This window comes from Myotis davidii, unplaced genomic scaffold, assembly GCF_000327345.1.
Source record: "Myotis davidii unplaced genomic scaffold, ASM32734v1 scaffold461, whole genome shotgun sequence".
NCBI classification, from domain to species: domain Eukaryota; kingdom Metazoa; phylum Chordata; class Mammalia; order Chiroptera; family Vespertilionidae; genus Myotis; species Myotis davidii.
The window spans coordinates 751,268-763,899 of record NW_006295825.1 but is presented as its reverse complement, the minus strand read 5'-3'; the positions used below and the strand labels follow the sequence as shown (position 1 = coordinate 763,899).

At 41.3% G+C, this 12,632-nt stretch overlaps 1 protein-coding gene across 1 annotated transcript in view; it reads left to right on the top strand.

Annotated features, from left to right (window-relative positions):
- Positions 1-9,742, top strand: part of DIS3L (DIS3 like exosome 3'-5' exoribonuclease) — a 33,206-nt gene extending 23,464 nt beyond the window's left edge. The window contains exons 10-17 of the mRNA XM_006770822.2: positions 719-966; positions 1,536-1,628; positions 4,037-4,570; positions 6,304-6,458; positions 6,557-6,735; positions 7,846-7,991; positions 9,129-9,303; positions 9,392-9,742. Coding sequence (XP_006770885.1) covers positions 719-966; positions 1,536-1,628; positions 4,037-4,570; positions 6,304-6,458; positions 6,557-6,735; positions 7,846-7,991; positions 9,129-9,303; positions 9,392-9,727 — 1,866 coding nt within the window. The 3' untranslated portion in view covers positions 9,728-9,742. The remainder of the gene's footprint in view (positions 1-718; positions 967-1,535; positions 1,629-4,036; positions 4,571-6,303; positions 6,459-6,556; positions 6,736-7,845; positions 7,992-9,128; positions 9,304-9,391) is intronic.
- Positions 9,743-12,632: the final 2,890 nt, after the last annotated feature.

Here is a 12,632-nt window from a genome sequence, read left to right as displayed (position 1 = left end):
GCTTATATGCATGCATACAAGTCCTTTGGTTGATCTCTTCCCCTTACCCCCATCCTCCCCTACTTTCCCTCTGAGGTTTGACAGTCTTATCGCTGCTTCTCTGTCTCTGGATCTATCCCTTTTCATCAGCCTATGTTGTTCACTATATTCCACAAATGAGTGAGATCATGTGGTATTTATCTTTCTTACCATTTGCAACAGCATGGATGAGACTGGAGAGCATTATGCTAAGTGAAATAAGCCAGTCAGAGGAATACCTTTTTTTAAAAAAATAAGCTTTTAATATTTGGGACATGTTGATTTTTTTTCAGGGTTTGACTTGAATTAAAAGCTCAACTACATTTAAATAAATGGATCATTTGAAAATGGGGTAGAGGCTGTACCCTTTATATAAGCCACCCATTCATTTCTGCTCGAGCCCCATAACTGAAGAGGCTGGTAAAAGTTGTGGAACATTCCTGTCAGACTGGGAGGGTCCCCACGGGAAGGGGACTGTGTTTTTTTCTATTGACTCCTGACTTTTCAGAGCCTAGCACATTTCCTGACACATATGAGGCACCTAATAAATCACTATTGATCAAAAGAAGCAAGCACCGGTCAATTGCAGAGGGTAGTAGGTAATGAATGGGATTTCTATGAGGTCACATTGAGATTGTCAGAGTAGATTTTTAAAGGAAATGTATGCTGGGGAATTAATATTTGGCCTCTCATTGTACAGATGTGTAAGATGCCAGTAAACACACCAGAAAATCCCTGGAAGGTGAGTCCTGAAGAGGAACGAGAACGTAGAGACTTGAGGAAAACCCATCTTGTATTCAGCATTGACCCCAAAGGTTGTGAAGATGTGGATGACACACTCTCAGTCAGAACCTTGAACAATGGCAACCTGGAGCTCGGGGTCCACATTGCGGATGTCACACACTTTGTGGCTCCAAATTCTTACATTGACATTGAAGCCAAGACAAGGTAATGCTATTTGAAATCAGCAGTGTGATTACATGTATGTCACTGTGACATATTTTGTAACTGTGCTAGTTTCAGATTTTCAAAACATAGATTTCACAGTTTATTACAGTTCTGAAGATCGCTTCCAGAAGAAAACGTTGAGGTACACTTCCCCTTTTCCCTTTAGAGAAATAGTACCTTGATCAATGTACCTTGCTTTTTGTAACAGAACCTTTTCACACATTATTTCTTTCTAAATTGAAATGGGTTAAATTTTTCATAGCAATATACTATTTTATATAAATACTGGATCATTACACTCTAATTTTTTTTTATACAACTAAGAGTCATGTCATTTTCTCTTTCCTTTTTTATATCAGTGGAAGCATACTCAGCCCGAAGCAGCATCGCTTAGAAAAGTGGGAACATGGGAATTGCTTTATTACCCAGTCGGCTGCACTTTATGGAAAAACAACGGCCTTGGGGAAGTTGTACTGAGATTTTGGCCGTTTACCTCACAGCAACCCATGCAGTCAGCAGTTCCGCTTCTTGCTGCTGAAGGTCATGTACCGTATGTGTGTCTTTCACAGGGCCACCACTTACTATCTAGCAGACCGACGCTATGATATGCTGCCCTCCATCCTCAGCGCGGATTTGTGTTCCCTCCTGGGAGGCGTTGATAGGTGAATTCATCATTTTTACCTGTGTGACACCTGGTGCTCTTGCTTCTGGCCTCTTCCTCCTCTTATTTCTAACACGCTCTATCACCCCACGCCCCACCCCTGCTTCCTCCCTGTATCCTCTACACCACTCGGTACCACTTATTTTCAGAAAGCTTTGTTTCTCCAGCCTTCTCTTCCCTTCCTTCTCTCCCTGTGAGGCCATTTCTCCCTCTGTTTTTTGGCTTTTTAATGTTGGCTAAAGTCTGGGAACATTTGTGCATTTGTAGTCCCTGGTTGAGGCTGTTTTGCATGAGGAGCATGAACTTAGGAAGGTGTGTTATTTTTTTGTAGTTAAAGTTTCTATCTATTATTGAATAGGTAATAAAGCCATGTAGTCCAAAATTTATACTTCTAAAACATATTTAGTGAAAGAATCCCTCCTATCACTTTCCCTTAGCTACCAATCTTTATATAGAAAAGCCCAAGCGACCATTGGTCCATCCAACTGGTAGCTATGACACCACTGACCACCAGGGGGCAGACACTCAACGCAGGCAATGCCGAGCTACAGTGACTTGGCAGCTGTGGTTCTCGGGTGATGCACCCAGAACCAGAGAGGAGGGAGCCCAATTCCAGGGTGCATCACCTGAGAACCGCCCTCTCGCAATCTGGGACTCCTTGGGGGATGTCAGAGAGCCAGTTTCAGCCCGATCCCTGCAGGCCAGGCCGAGGGACCCCACCAGTGCACACCCCCAACTGGGGATTGAGCCTGCAACCCAGGCATGTGCTCTTGACTGGAATCGAACCTAGGACCCTTAATCCACTGAGCCAAACCAGCTAGGGCGACATGTGGTCTTCCTTTTTCACACAAATGGTGATTGGTGTTATATATAGGGTGGGGCAAAAGTAGGTTTACTGTTGTTTGTGTGAAAAACAATACCATAATTAATGAACAAACCTGTACTGAATTACTTGGAACATAAGTCATTTCATATTTTTAAAAGATAAATTTTTAATTTATCCTCCAGTATCTGGAGGATAAATTTCTAAAGTGGAATTTCTGTGTCAAAGGGTATATGTAACCTGGTCTGCGTGGCCCAGTAGTTGAGCATCAACCTATGAACCAGGAGGTCACAGTTCGATTCCTGGTCAGGGCATATGCCTGGGTTGTGGGCTTGATCCCCCAGAGTGGGGTGTGCAGAGGGCAGCCAATCAGTCATTCTCTCTCATCACTGATGTTTCTATCTCTCTCCCTCTCCCTTCCTCTCTGAAATCAATAAAAAAATAAAAATAGATTTTTAAAAAAACAAACCTTTAAAAAATATTTAATAAATTTTTAAAAGGTATATTATTTGTGTTAGATAGATTTAATCAAATTTCCCTATAAGAGGTTACAACAATTACATTCTCACCATCTATGGATGAGAATGTTTGTTTCCCCACAGCCTTGCCAACACAGTATGTTGTAATTTTTTTAACTTTTCCAATTTGATAGATGAAAATTGTATTTTAGAGTGGTTTTAGTTTGCATTTTAATTCAACTACTGCAAATAAAGTGAAACATTTTTATGTTTATTAGTCATTTACATATCCCTTTCTGTGAATTAATTACGTTTCTTTACCCTTTTTTGAGTTTTTGATCTATTTAGTAATTGATTTATAAGAGCTTTTTGTATCTTGGGGGGAAAATAGCGCTTGGTGGAGTTTTTTTTGTTTTGTTTTTTTTCGGGGGGTGGTTGGTGAGGATATTTTTTTCCTTTGCTTTTTAGAGAGAGCAGGAGGGAGGAAAACAGGGGTGTGGGGGGAGCAAAACATTGATGTGAAACACATTGATTGGTTGTCTCCAGCACATGCCCTCAACCAAGACTGGGGTTGAACCTGCAACCCAGGTATGTGCCCTTGACCAGAAATCGAACCCCAAATCCTTCGATGTGCCATCCGGCACTCTAACCACTTACCAACACCACCTAGGCTAGCCCTTTGTTTTTTATGAGTTGCAAATGTTGCATATTTTTAAATAGAGTGATTTGGTAGCTGAGTGGTTCTTTAGTAAATGAACTTTTTGCTGATTTACCTGCCATCAAGGCTGATGTCAGAGTCCAGTGTCATTCTGTAGGATTTGAAAGGCTTAGCTCTTCTTTACTAGAGAGCCAGCAGACCTGACTCCCTCTGTCAGTGCTGTGCCATTCTGATTAAAATGGAAAGCTGTAAGCGGGGAGTTCTCACATTACAGGTGAACTCATTTCAGATTTGCTCAGAGCTCAACAAAATCTAGTCTAACGTTGATTTAGTGGTGGGGTGTTTAGGTTGAGACATCAGACCAAAAACTTGTAGCAATGCCATTTATTTCAAGTTACACTTAGAGTTGAGTTCTGCTTGCTTCAAACATGGAAGAATTAAGTAATCATCTCAGTGTTACTGGTTTGTAGGTATGCTGTAAGCATCATGTGGGAATTGGATAAGACCTCCTATGAAATTAAGAAAGTGTGGTATGGCAGAACCATTATTCGATCATCATACAAACTGTTTTATGAAGCAGCCCAGGAACTACTGGATGGAAACTTTAACATCATTGATGATATTCCGGAATTCAGAGACTTGGATGAGAAGAGCAGACAAGCCAAGCTAGAGGAGTTAGTGTGGGCAATTGGAAAGCTGACCGACATCGCCCGCCATGTGCGAGCTAAACGAGACCTCTGTGGTGCCCTGGAACTGGAAGGGGTAGAAGTTCGAGTGCAGCTGGATGAGAAGAAGAACATTCGTGACCTCATCCCCAAGCAGCCCCTGGAAGTCCATGAGACGGTGGCTGAATGCATGATCCTAGCCAACCACTGGGTAGCCAAGAAGATCTGGGAGAGCTTTCCTCATCAGGCCTTGTTGCGCCAACACCCTCCTCCACACCAGGAGTTTTTCTCAGAGTTAAGAGAATGTGCTAAAGCAAAAGGCTTCTTCATAGATACACGGTAATTCCTCTTTTGAGGGGGCAGAGGAATGGGCGGGAATGTTGTACACTTACTTATCTTACAGTAGATCTTAAAATGTGATAGCCAGATCGTTGACCAAAAATAGAAAACTTCTTGGCTTTTTCTTCAAATACTAAAATGTAGGTATAGAGCCTCAAAATTAAAACAAGTCTATTGAGGCATAATTTAGACCCACTACAACTTGTATTGCAGAAGTAAAGAACCTTGATTCAATTTCTTCTAGTCCTCAGGCAAATCCCAAAGAATTATTCCATTTATTTCACTACTTTAAAAATGCAGCGTATCATAAGGCACCACACTGATGGCAAATTAGTCCAGGCCTCCATGGACGGAGACTTTTTACTCCCTATCTCCGGGATAAAATCTTTCCCTGTTAAAAATGATGTATAAGAGGATTTTTCAGTATTTTATTTTGAAGTAACAGGTGCTAATTTTATTCATTAATCACAATGGATTTTTTTGCCGCTATCTTAGTTGGTGGTATCTTTTGTTCACTGTATTGCTTTGCTTTCCTATTCCTCATTCTCCATCATTTCTTTCCCTCCTTTCTGTTAGTGGGCTACATACAGAACTGAATTATATGCTCTAGTATTAAATTTTTAGTATAATCCTATATTTCCTGGGATTTTTTTTTAATTTTAAAAAAATATTATTTTTTACTGATTTCACAGAGAGGAAAGGAGAGGAATAGAAAGATTGAAACATCGATTGGCTGCCTCCTGCACAACCCCTACTGGGGAATCAAGCCCACAATTAGGGCATGTGCCCTGACTAGGAATCAAATTATAACTTCCTGGTTCATGGGTCAACGCTCAACCACTGAGCCACACCATCTAGGCTATTTCCTGGATTTTTAAAAAGTATTTGAGAGTAAATAAATAGAATGAGCCCTAACCTGTTTGGCTCAGTGGATAGAGCGTCGGCCTGCGGTCTGAAGGGTCCCGGGTTTGATTCCAGTCAAGGGCATGTACCTTGGTTGTGGGCACATCCCTGGTGGGGGGTGTGCAGGAGGCAGCTGATCAATGTTTCTCTCTCATCAATGTTTCTAACTCTTTATCCCTTTCCCTTCCTCTCCATAAAAAAAAATCAATAAAATATACTGTATTTTAAAAATAAATAGAATGATTTAGCTCTCTTTAAATAATAATAATTTAGGTTTCTTTTATTTGTGTATCTCAAGTTTAGTTTAGTTTTTTATCTCTATCTGGCTCCATAATTCTTGATTTAAACAAAAGAAAAAGTCCAGCCCTCGCCGGTTTGGCTCAGGTGGTTGGAGCATCATTTGATTCCCGGTGGTTTGGTTCCCGGTCATGTTACATACCCAAGTTGTAGGTTCGAACCCCAGTTGGGGCATATACAGGAGGCAACTGATCAATGTTTCTCTCACATTGATGTTTCTCTCTCCCTCCCCCTCTTCTTCTCCCTTCCTCCCTCTCTTGAATCAATGAAAACATATCCTCAGGTGTGGATTAAAAAAAGAAAAGAAAAAGTCCATTCTTTAACCTACAGTATGTTTAGGTTAAGGGTGTTAGGAATTCAGCAAGTATTTGACCACCTGCCATGTGCCAAGCATTAATTTAACCTTGTAGGTATCACCACATTACTCTTTATTACTAAAGAAACAGACTGATGAGTGAGGCGTTCCCCTCAGAGTATTGGCTTGTTAGTCATTGCTGGGGACTAAGTAAAAGTTTTTCCATTTTTTTTGTCAGGTCCAATAAGACACTGGCTGATTCTCTGGATAACGCGAATGACCCCAACGATCCCATTGTGAACAGACTGCTCCGCTCTATGGCTACGCAGGCCATGTCTAATGCACTCTATTTCTCCACTGGGTCCTGTGCAGAGGAGGAGTTCCATCATTATGGTGAAGGATAAAGTTTTCCTTGTGTGGCCCTAACCTTGAGCAGGTTCTTTCAAAAGTACTTTTTGTTGTTTATTTTGATCTTTTGGTTCTTTTTGAAGGTCTTGCATTAGATAAATACACTCACTTTACCTCTCCAATAAGAAGATATGCAGATATCATAGTACACCGATTGTTAATGGCAGCCATTTCAAAAGATAAGAAAATGGAAGTTAAGGAAAATTTGTTCAGCAACAAAGATCTTGAGGAATTATGCAGACATATCAACAATAGAAACCGAGTAAGAGGGGTTTTAATTTCTTTCACCCAGTATCTCTTTGCTAAGAGAATATCACCATATATATATATATATGTATATATATATCTATTTATTGATTTTTTACAGAGAAGAAGGGAGAGGGACAGAGAGTTAGAAACATCGATGAGAGAGATCGATCAGTTGCCTCCTACATGCCTCCCAGTGGGGTTGTGCCCACAACCAAGATACATGCCCTTGACCGGAATCGAACCCGGGACCCTTCAGTCCGCAGTCTGACGCTCTATCCACTGAGCCAAACCGGTTTGGCGAGAATATCACCTTTTATGTGTAATAGAATGAAGTACCATATATTCTAGCAAATTAAATGTTAGAATCATTCTAACCAATGAAATCACATGAAAAATTATAAAGCTTGTTGAGTAGCTCTTAATACATTTACAAATGTCCTGAGATAACATAATGTGGATTTGGAAGACTTAACATTAGATTTTTTTCCCTAAAATGTAGAAATGTAAAAAATCATCTATCATCTTACCATCCAGAGATAACCATTATTAACAATTTTAGATAATGCTTATTTATAAAAATATTTTACCATACCAGTTGTTTTGAAATCTGCTTTTTCCCACTTAAAACATCTGTTATTGCTTGCACACCATGTCAATATACTTACATCATTATTTTAGAAGCTGTTTTGTGTTCTATTTCATATTGTTGCTAGTGGCTTCAATATTGCATAGCATAGAAGTAGACCATTTGGTGACACATAAGATTAGAAACTACCTTAATGTTTAATATAATTTTCTATATCCAATGTTCTATAGTTCTGTGCTTTGCAGTATTATAGCCACCAGCCATGTTGGCTATTTAAATTAAAAATTTTTAATTGATGCGAGAGAAACATCAATCAGTTGCCTCCTTCATGCACCTGGACCAGGGATCAAACCTGAAACTAGGTATGGGCCCCACCGGGAATCGAACCCGCAACCTTCGTGGTGTATGGGATGACGCTCCAGCCTGGGGCAGACCTTGCTTGTTTGAAGACCTTGGTCCTATGAGACTATAAATTTCATGTTTCGTCTGGGATGTCAGAGAAGTCTTCATCATGCTTTGGGGTTGTGCTTCTTACAGGCAGCACAGCATTCTCAGAAGCAGTCTACTGAGCTCTTCCAGTGCATGTATTTTAAAGACAAAGACCAAGAAACGGAGGAGCGTTGCATAGCCGATGGGGTTATTTATTCAATTAGAACAAATGGAGTGCTCGTATTTATACCAAGGTATGTTATGTCTAACATAAAAATTGTTAAGAAATTATAGTTAAACTAAAAATATAGAACACAAACAGTACTTTAGATATAATTTATTTTAGCAATTATTATTTTTTTAATATATTTTTATTGATTTCAGAAAGGAAGGGAGAGGGAGTGAGAGATAGAAACAGCAATGATGATAGAGAATCATTGATGGGCTGCCCCACACTGGAGATCAAGCCCACAACCCAGGCATGTGCCCTGACTGGGAATCAAACTATGACCTCCTGGTTCATAGGTCAATGCTCAACCACTGAGTCACGCCAGCCGGGCTTTTAGCAATTATTTATAGTTACCATATGTACATAATGTATTATACATGGTAGGGTAGGTTTACAGTTATTCATATGGAAAATAATACAATCCTATCTAATAAAGCGTGACTATGCTAATTGACCCTCACACCATCGCAAAGATGGCAGTGCCCACAGCCAATAAGGAGGAAATATGCTAATTGACTGTCCCGTCCTCAAATATGGCAGTGCCCACAGCTAGCAAGGGAATATGCTAATTGCCATGCCCTCAAAGACGGCGGCACCCACAGCCCCAAGATACCTGCCTCTGGAAACCCTCTGTTCCCTCAGCCGCCCAGGGCCGCCCGAGGCTCAGGTAACCAGGACTGGCCGAGTCTTGCACTGCTGGCAGTGGCAGCAGCAGAGGTGTGATGGGGCATCACCTTCCCCTGATAGCCAGGTTGCCTCCCGACCCTGAGGGCTTCCAGACTGTGAGGGGGCAGGCCCGGCTGAGCCCTCCAGTGCATGAGTTTTTATGCACCGGGCCTCTAGTAATTAATAAATAACAAAAGAATAAACTCTATGTTTCACATACTCACAACTGTAAACTTACTTTTGTCCCATCCTGTATAACACACTATAAAAGTATAAAAGATTAGAATCTAGTATATCTGTATCAGTCTTAGGATAGGATTTTACTTATGTAGCAAGGTATTTTGTTTCTATCTGATCAATGAAATAAAAATTTAGAGGTAAGTCACAGGAAAAATTGTTTTTAATTTAGAAGAAAAACTAGCATTCTAGATAAGTATTCTAGATCTGCATACTAAGAATATATTATCTCTGGATTTTTATTCTGGCAATGATTCAGGTTTGGGATTAAAGGTGCTGCTTACCTAAAAAATAAAGATGGCTTAGTAATCTCATGTGGGCCAGACAGCCGTTCTGAATGGAAGCCAGGATCCCTTCAACGATTTCAGAACAAAATCACCTCTACCACAACAGGAGGGGAATCCATTACGTTCCATTTGTTTGACCATGTAACAGTAAGTCTTGTATTTACATTACATATTACTTTCAGTGTAAAGAACAAAGAATGTGATTTAGTAATACGCATTTTATCCTCCGTGACAGGTGAGAATATCCGTACAGGCCTCACGATGCCATTCTGATACAATCAGGCTTGAAATAATGAGCAACAAACCGTACATGATACCAGATTCAGAACTTCTTCATCAGAGTTCCCTCTTGCTAAAGAGTGACTTAGTGAAGGAAGTAACTCGATCTGTGGAGGAAGCTCAGCTTGCCCAAGAACTCAAAGGAAACATCATTCAGGAAGATTTTCAAAAATACTGCCAAACCAAGGGAAGAAGCCTGTACATGCTTCTAGAGGAGATACGGGACCTAGCTCTCCTCGATGTCTCAAACAGTCATGGAATAGGAAATACTCATCTTACTTCAATAAAATAAAAGGGTTTTATCTTATGTGAATGTTTTACCCTCTTTTCGACATTAACGTTAGTCAAATGTTTGTGTCACCCAATGTTCTAATCGATTGAGATTGGGTAAATATTTCATAGTCCCCCCTTACCATAGCCCCCCCTTACCTGCAGTTTTGCTTACCATGGTTTCAGTTACCCACAGTCAACCACAGTCCAAAAATATTAAATGGAAAATTCCAGAAGTAAACAATTCATAAGATGCAAAGTGCATGCCTTCTGCGTAGCATGATGAAATATCGCTATCCTGCTCCATCACGCACAGGACACAAATCTCCCAGTGCACCCACAGCAAAGCAGTGTATGCAACCACCCTGTTAGTCACTCAGCCATCTTGGTTATCAGGTTGACTGTCAGGATTGCAGTGTTTGTGTTTCAAGTAACCTTTACTTTACTTCATAACGGCCCAAAAGCACAAAGGATGCTGATAATTCAAATGTGCCACAGAGAAGCAATAAAGTGCTTCCTTAAGTGAAAAGGTGACAGTTCTCAGTAAGGAAAGAAAAAAAATTATATGCTAAGGTCACTAAGATCTACAGTAAGAATGAATCTTCTGTCTGTGAAATTGTGAAGGAAAAGGAAATTCGTGCTAGTTGGCTAAGAGATCACTTTCACATAGCTTTTATTCCAGCATGTTATATTTTATTAATTATTGGTGTTAATTTCTTACTGTTTCTAACTTGTAAATTAAACTTTATCATAGATACGTATATAGAGAAAACACAGTATAGGTAGAATTTGGTACCATCCAGTCTTAGACACCTACTGGAGGTCTTGGAACATATCCCCTGGAGCTAAGGAAGACTACTGTATGTGTAAAATGTTTCTCATCATTAAAGTTGCATTAAATAAAGTACAATTAGGTCACTATGGAAACTGATTTTTCAGAAATGAATAGTGAATGTTGGCTCTTTAATAAACCCAGAATTAATATTTGGTTAACTTGCCTAAAAACAGTTCTTTCAAATCAGTTCTTTCCACTAATTGCAACAGTGGGCCATTTGAGTCATAGGCCCCTCTGACATCTGTCAGATGCTAACTTTTCAGTCACTTTCAGATAGTGAGACTTGGTCCTGTCCACCTATCCCTTTTAAACTATTTCATATTTGACTCTAACCTCCCTACTATCCCCAGCACCAGTTGGTGATAGGGCATAGGAGTAGGGTGGGGTGCTCAGGTAAGCTCTGTTCTCTCAAACCTCCCTTTCCACCCTCATTTTTGATGATGAGTTACATTGGTCTTGCTCTTGTTGGAAACTTGTCACTTTGCCAGCAAATCCCACTGGAAAAATAACTGCCCTTTCCCTTTGTCGTCTCCTCTAGTCCAGCTCGTGAGGGTGAAGAGCCAGAACAGGCCATCCTGAGAAGGCAGTTTCTCTAGCCATTGGTTGCATCTAAAGAGACTGGGCTCCATCTCCTAGTTGATCCCCCTATTGACAGAACAAGCCACAATCCTCAAAGCTTATGCCTCTTGGCCCCTTACTATAACAGCCCCCAGCAAGACTACAGCCTCCCTAGCCCCCCATATCTCATATATTCTTGTACTTCCTAGCCTTTAACCAAACCATCCTTGTCACCCCACCAGAATCAGCAAGCCTGAAGTGAGCAAGCTGCCCAGCTTCATGGATGGAAGCCACTTCAGCACCATCCCTCTGCCAGTCTTTCTCATATAAAGCAACTTTCCCATCTCCTAGTTTGTAAAAACTAGCTTTGCCTTTCCCTTTCCCCAATGGGAATCTCCTGCCAAGAACTAGAGACTTTCTTTAAACTTAGTTGTCAATGCAGTACTTCCTTATCTGTAATTACCCCTCTAAAATCCCCAATCCTTAGAATCTCTAACTCAAAGGTCTCCTGTGAATCCGCCCTATCCTCATAATACTTTCCAAGTTTCTCTCCAACTGGTCAGTAGGTACCAAGGAGCATTTGAACCTCCCTAGCTCCTAGGCAGGCCAGGCAATATATCAACCTTTCATGTGACCCTTTAAATATTGAAGTCATTTCTCAAAATACATGTAAACACATATAAAAACCTTAAACATTTTACCAAAAGTGAAAATTGCTGAACTAAATAGCAATAAGAAACTTTTATAGAACCAAGATGGTGGCATAGGTAAATGACGTTACAGCGTCCCACAACCACGTCTAAATTACAACTAAAATACAGAGCAATCATCCTTCAGAACTGCCTGAAATCTGGCTGAATAGAACTTCTACAAATAAGTAAAAAAAATACATGAACACTGGTGGGAGGGGCAGAGGCACGGAACGGGCTGATCGGACACCCACATCTGGCATTTTTTTCATCGGGAGGGATATCTTGGCTGCAGAGGCCTCCTGAGAGAAGCAAGGGGTCCCAGGGTTCCAGACCTGGGAATCCTATATATTAAAAGCCTAATATGCAAATCAATTGAACAGCAGGACGACAGGTGGAACAACCGGTCATTATGACGCACACTGACCATCAGGAGGGAGACACTCAACACAGGAGCTGCTCCCAGACCGCAGGCCCCAGACCAGGCAAGGTGGGTGCCAGCGGGCCCTCCCCCACCCCAGTCACCCCCCAGAGGGAGGTGGCCGGCGGCAGAGCGATTGGGGGGCAGGGCCGGTGAGCAGGCACCACCAGGCCAGCCAAGGCAGGTGCCAGCAGGGGGCGCCCAATTGCCCTGCCAATTGCCCCATAGATCAGCCCTAATAATCAGCCAGGCGTAGGGACCCTATCTGTGCACAAATTTCGTGCACAGGGCCACTAGTTTGGGCTATAAAAACCAGCAGGGATTGGCTGAGTGATACGAAGGCTACTGGAGACCCAGGCAGTTTCTCATAAAGAACCAGTGCTCGGACTCACTTCCTCTGAGCTGTAGCGCTGGGCAGCTTGGG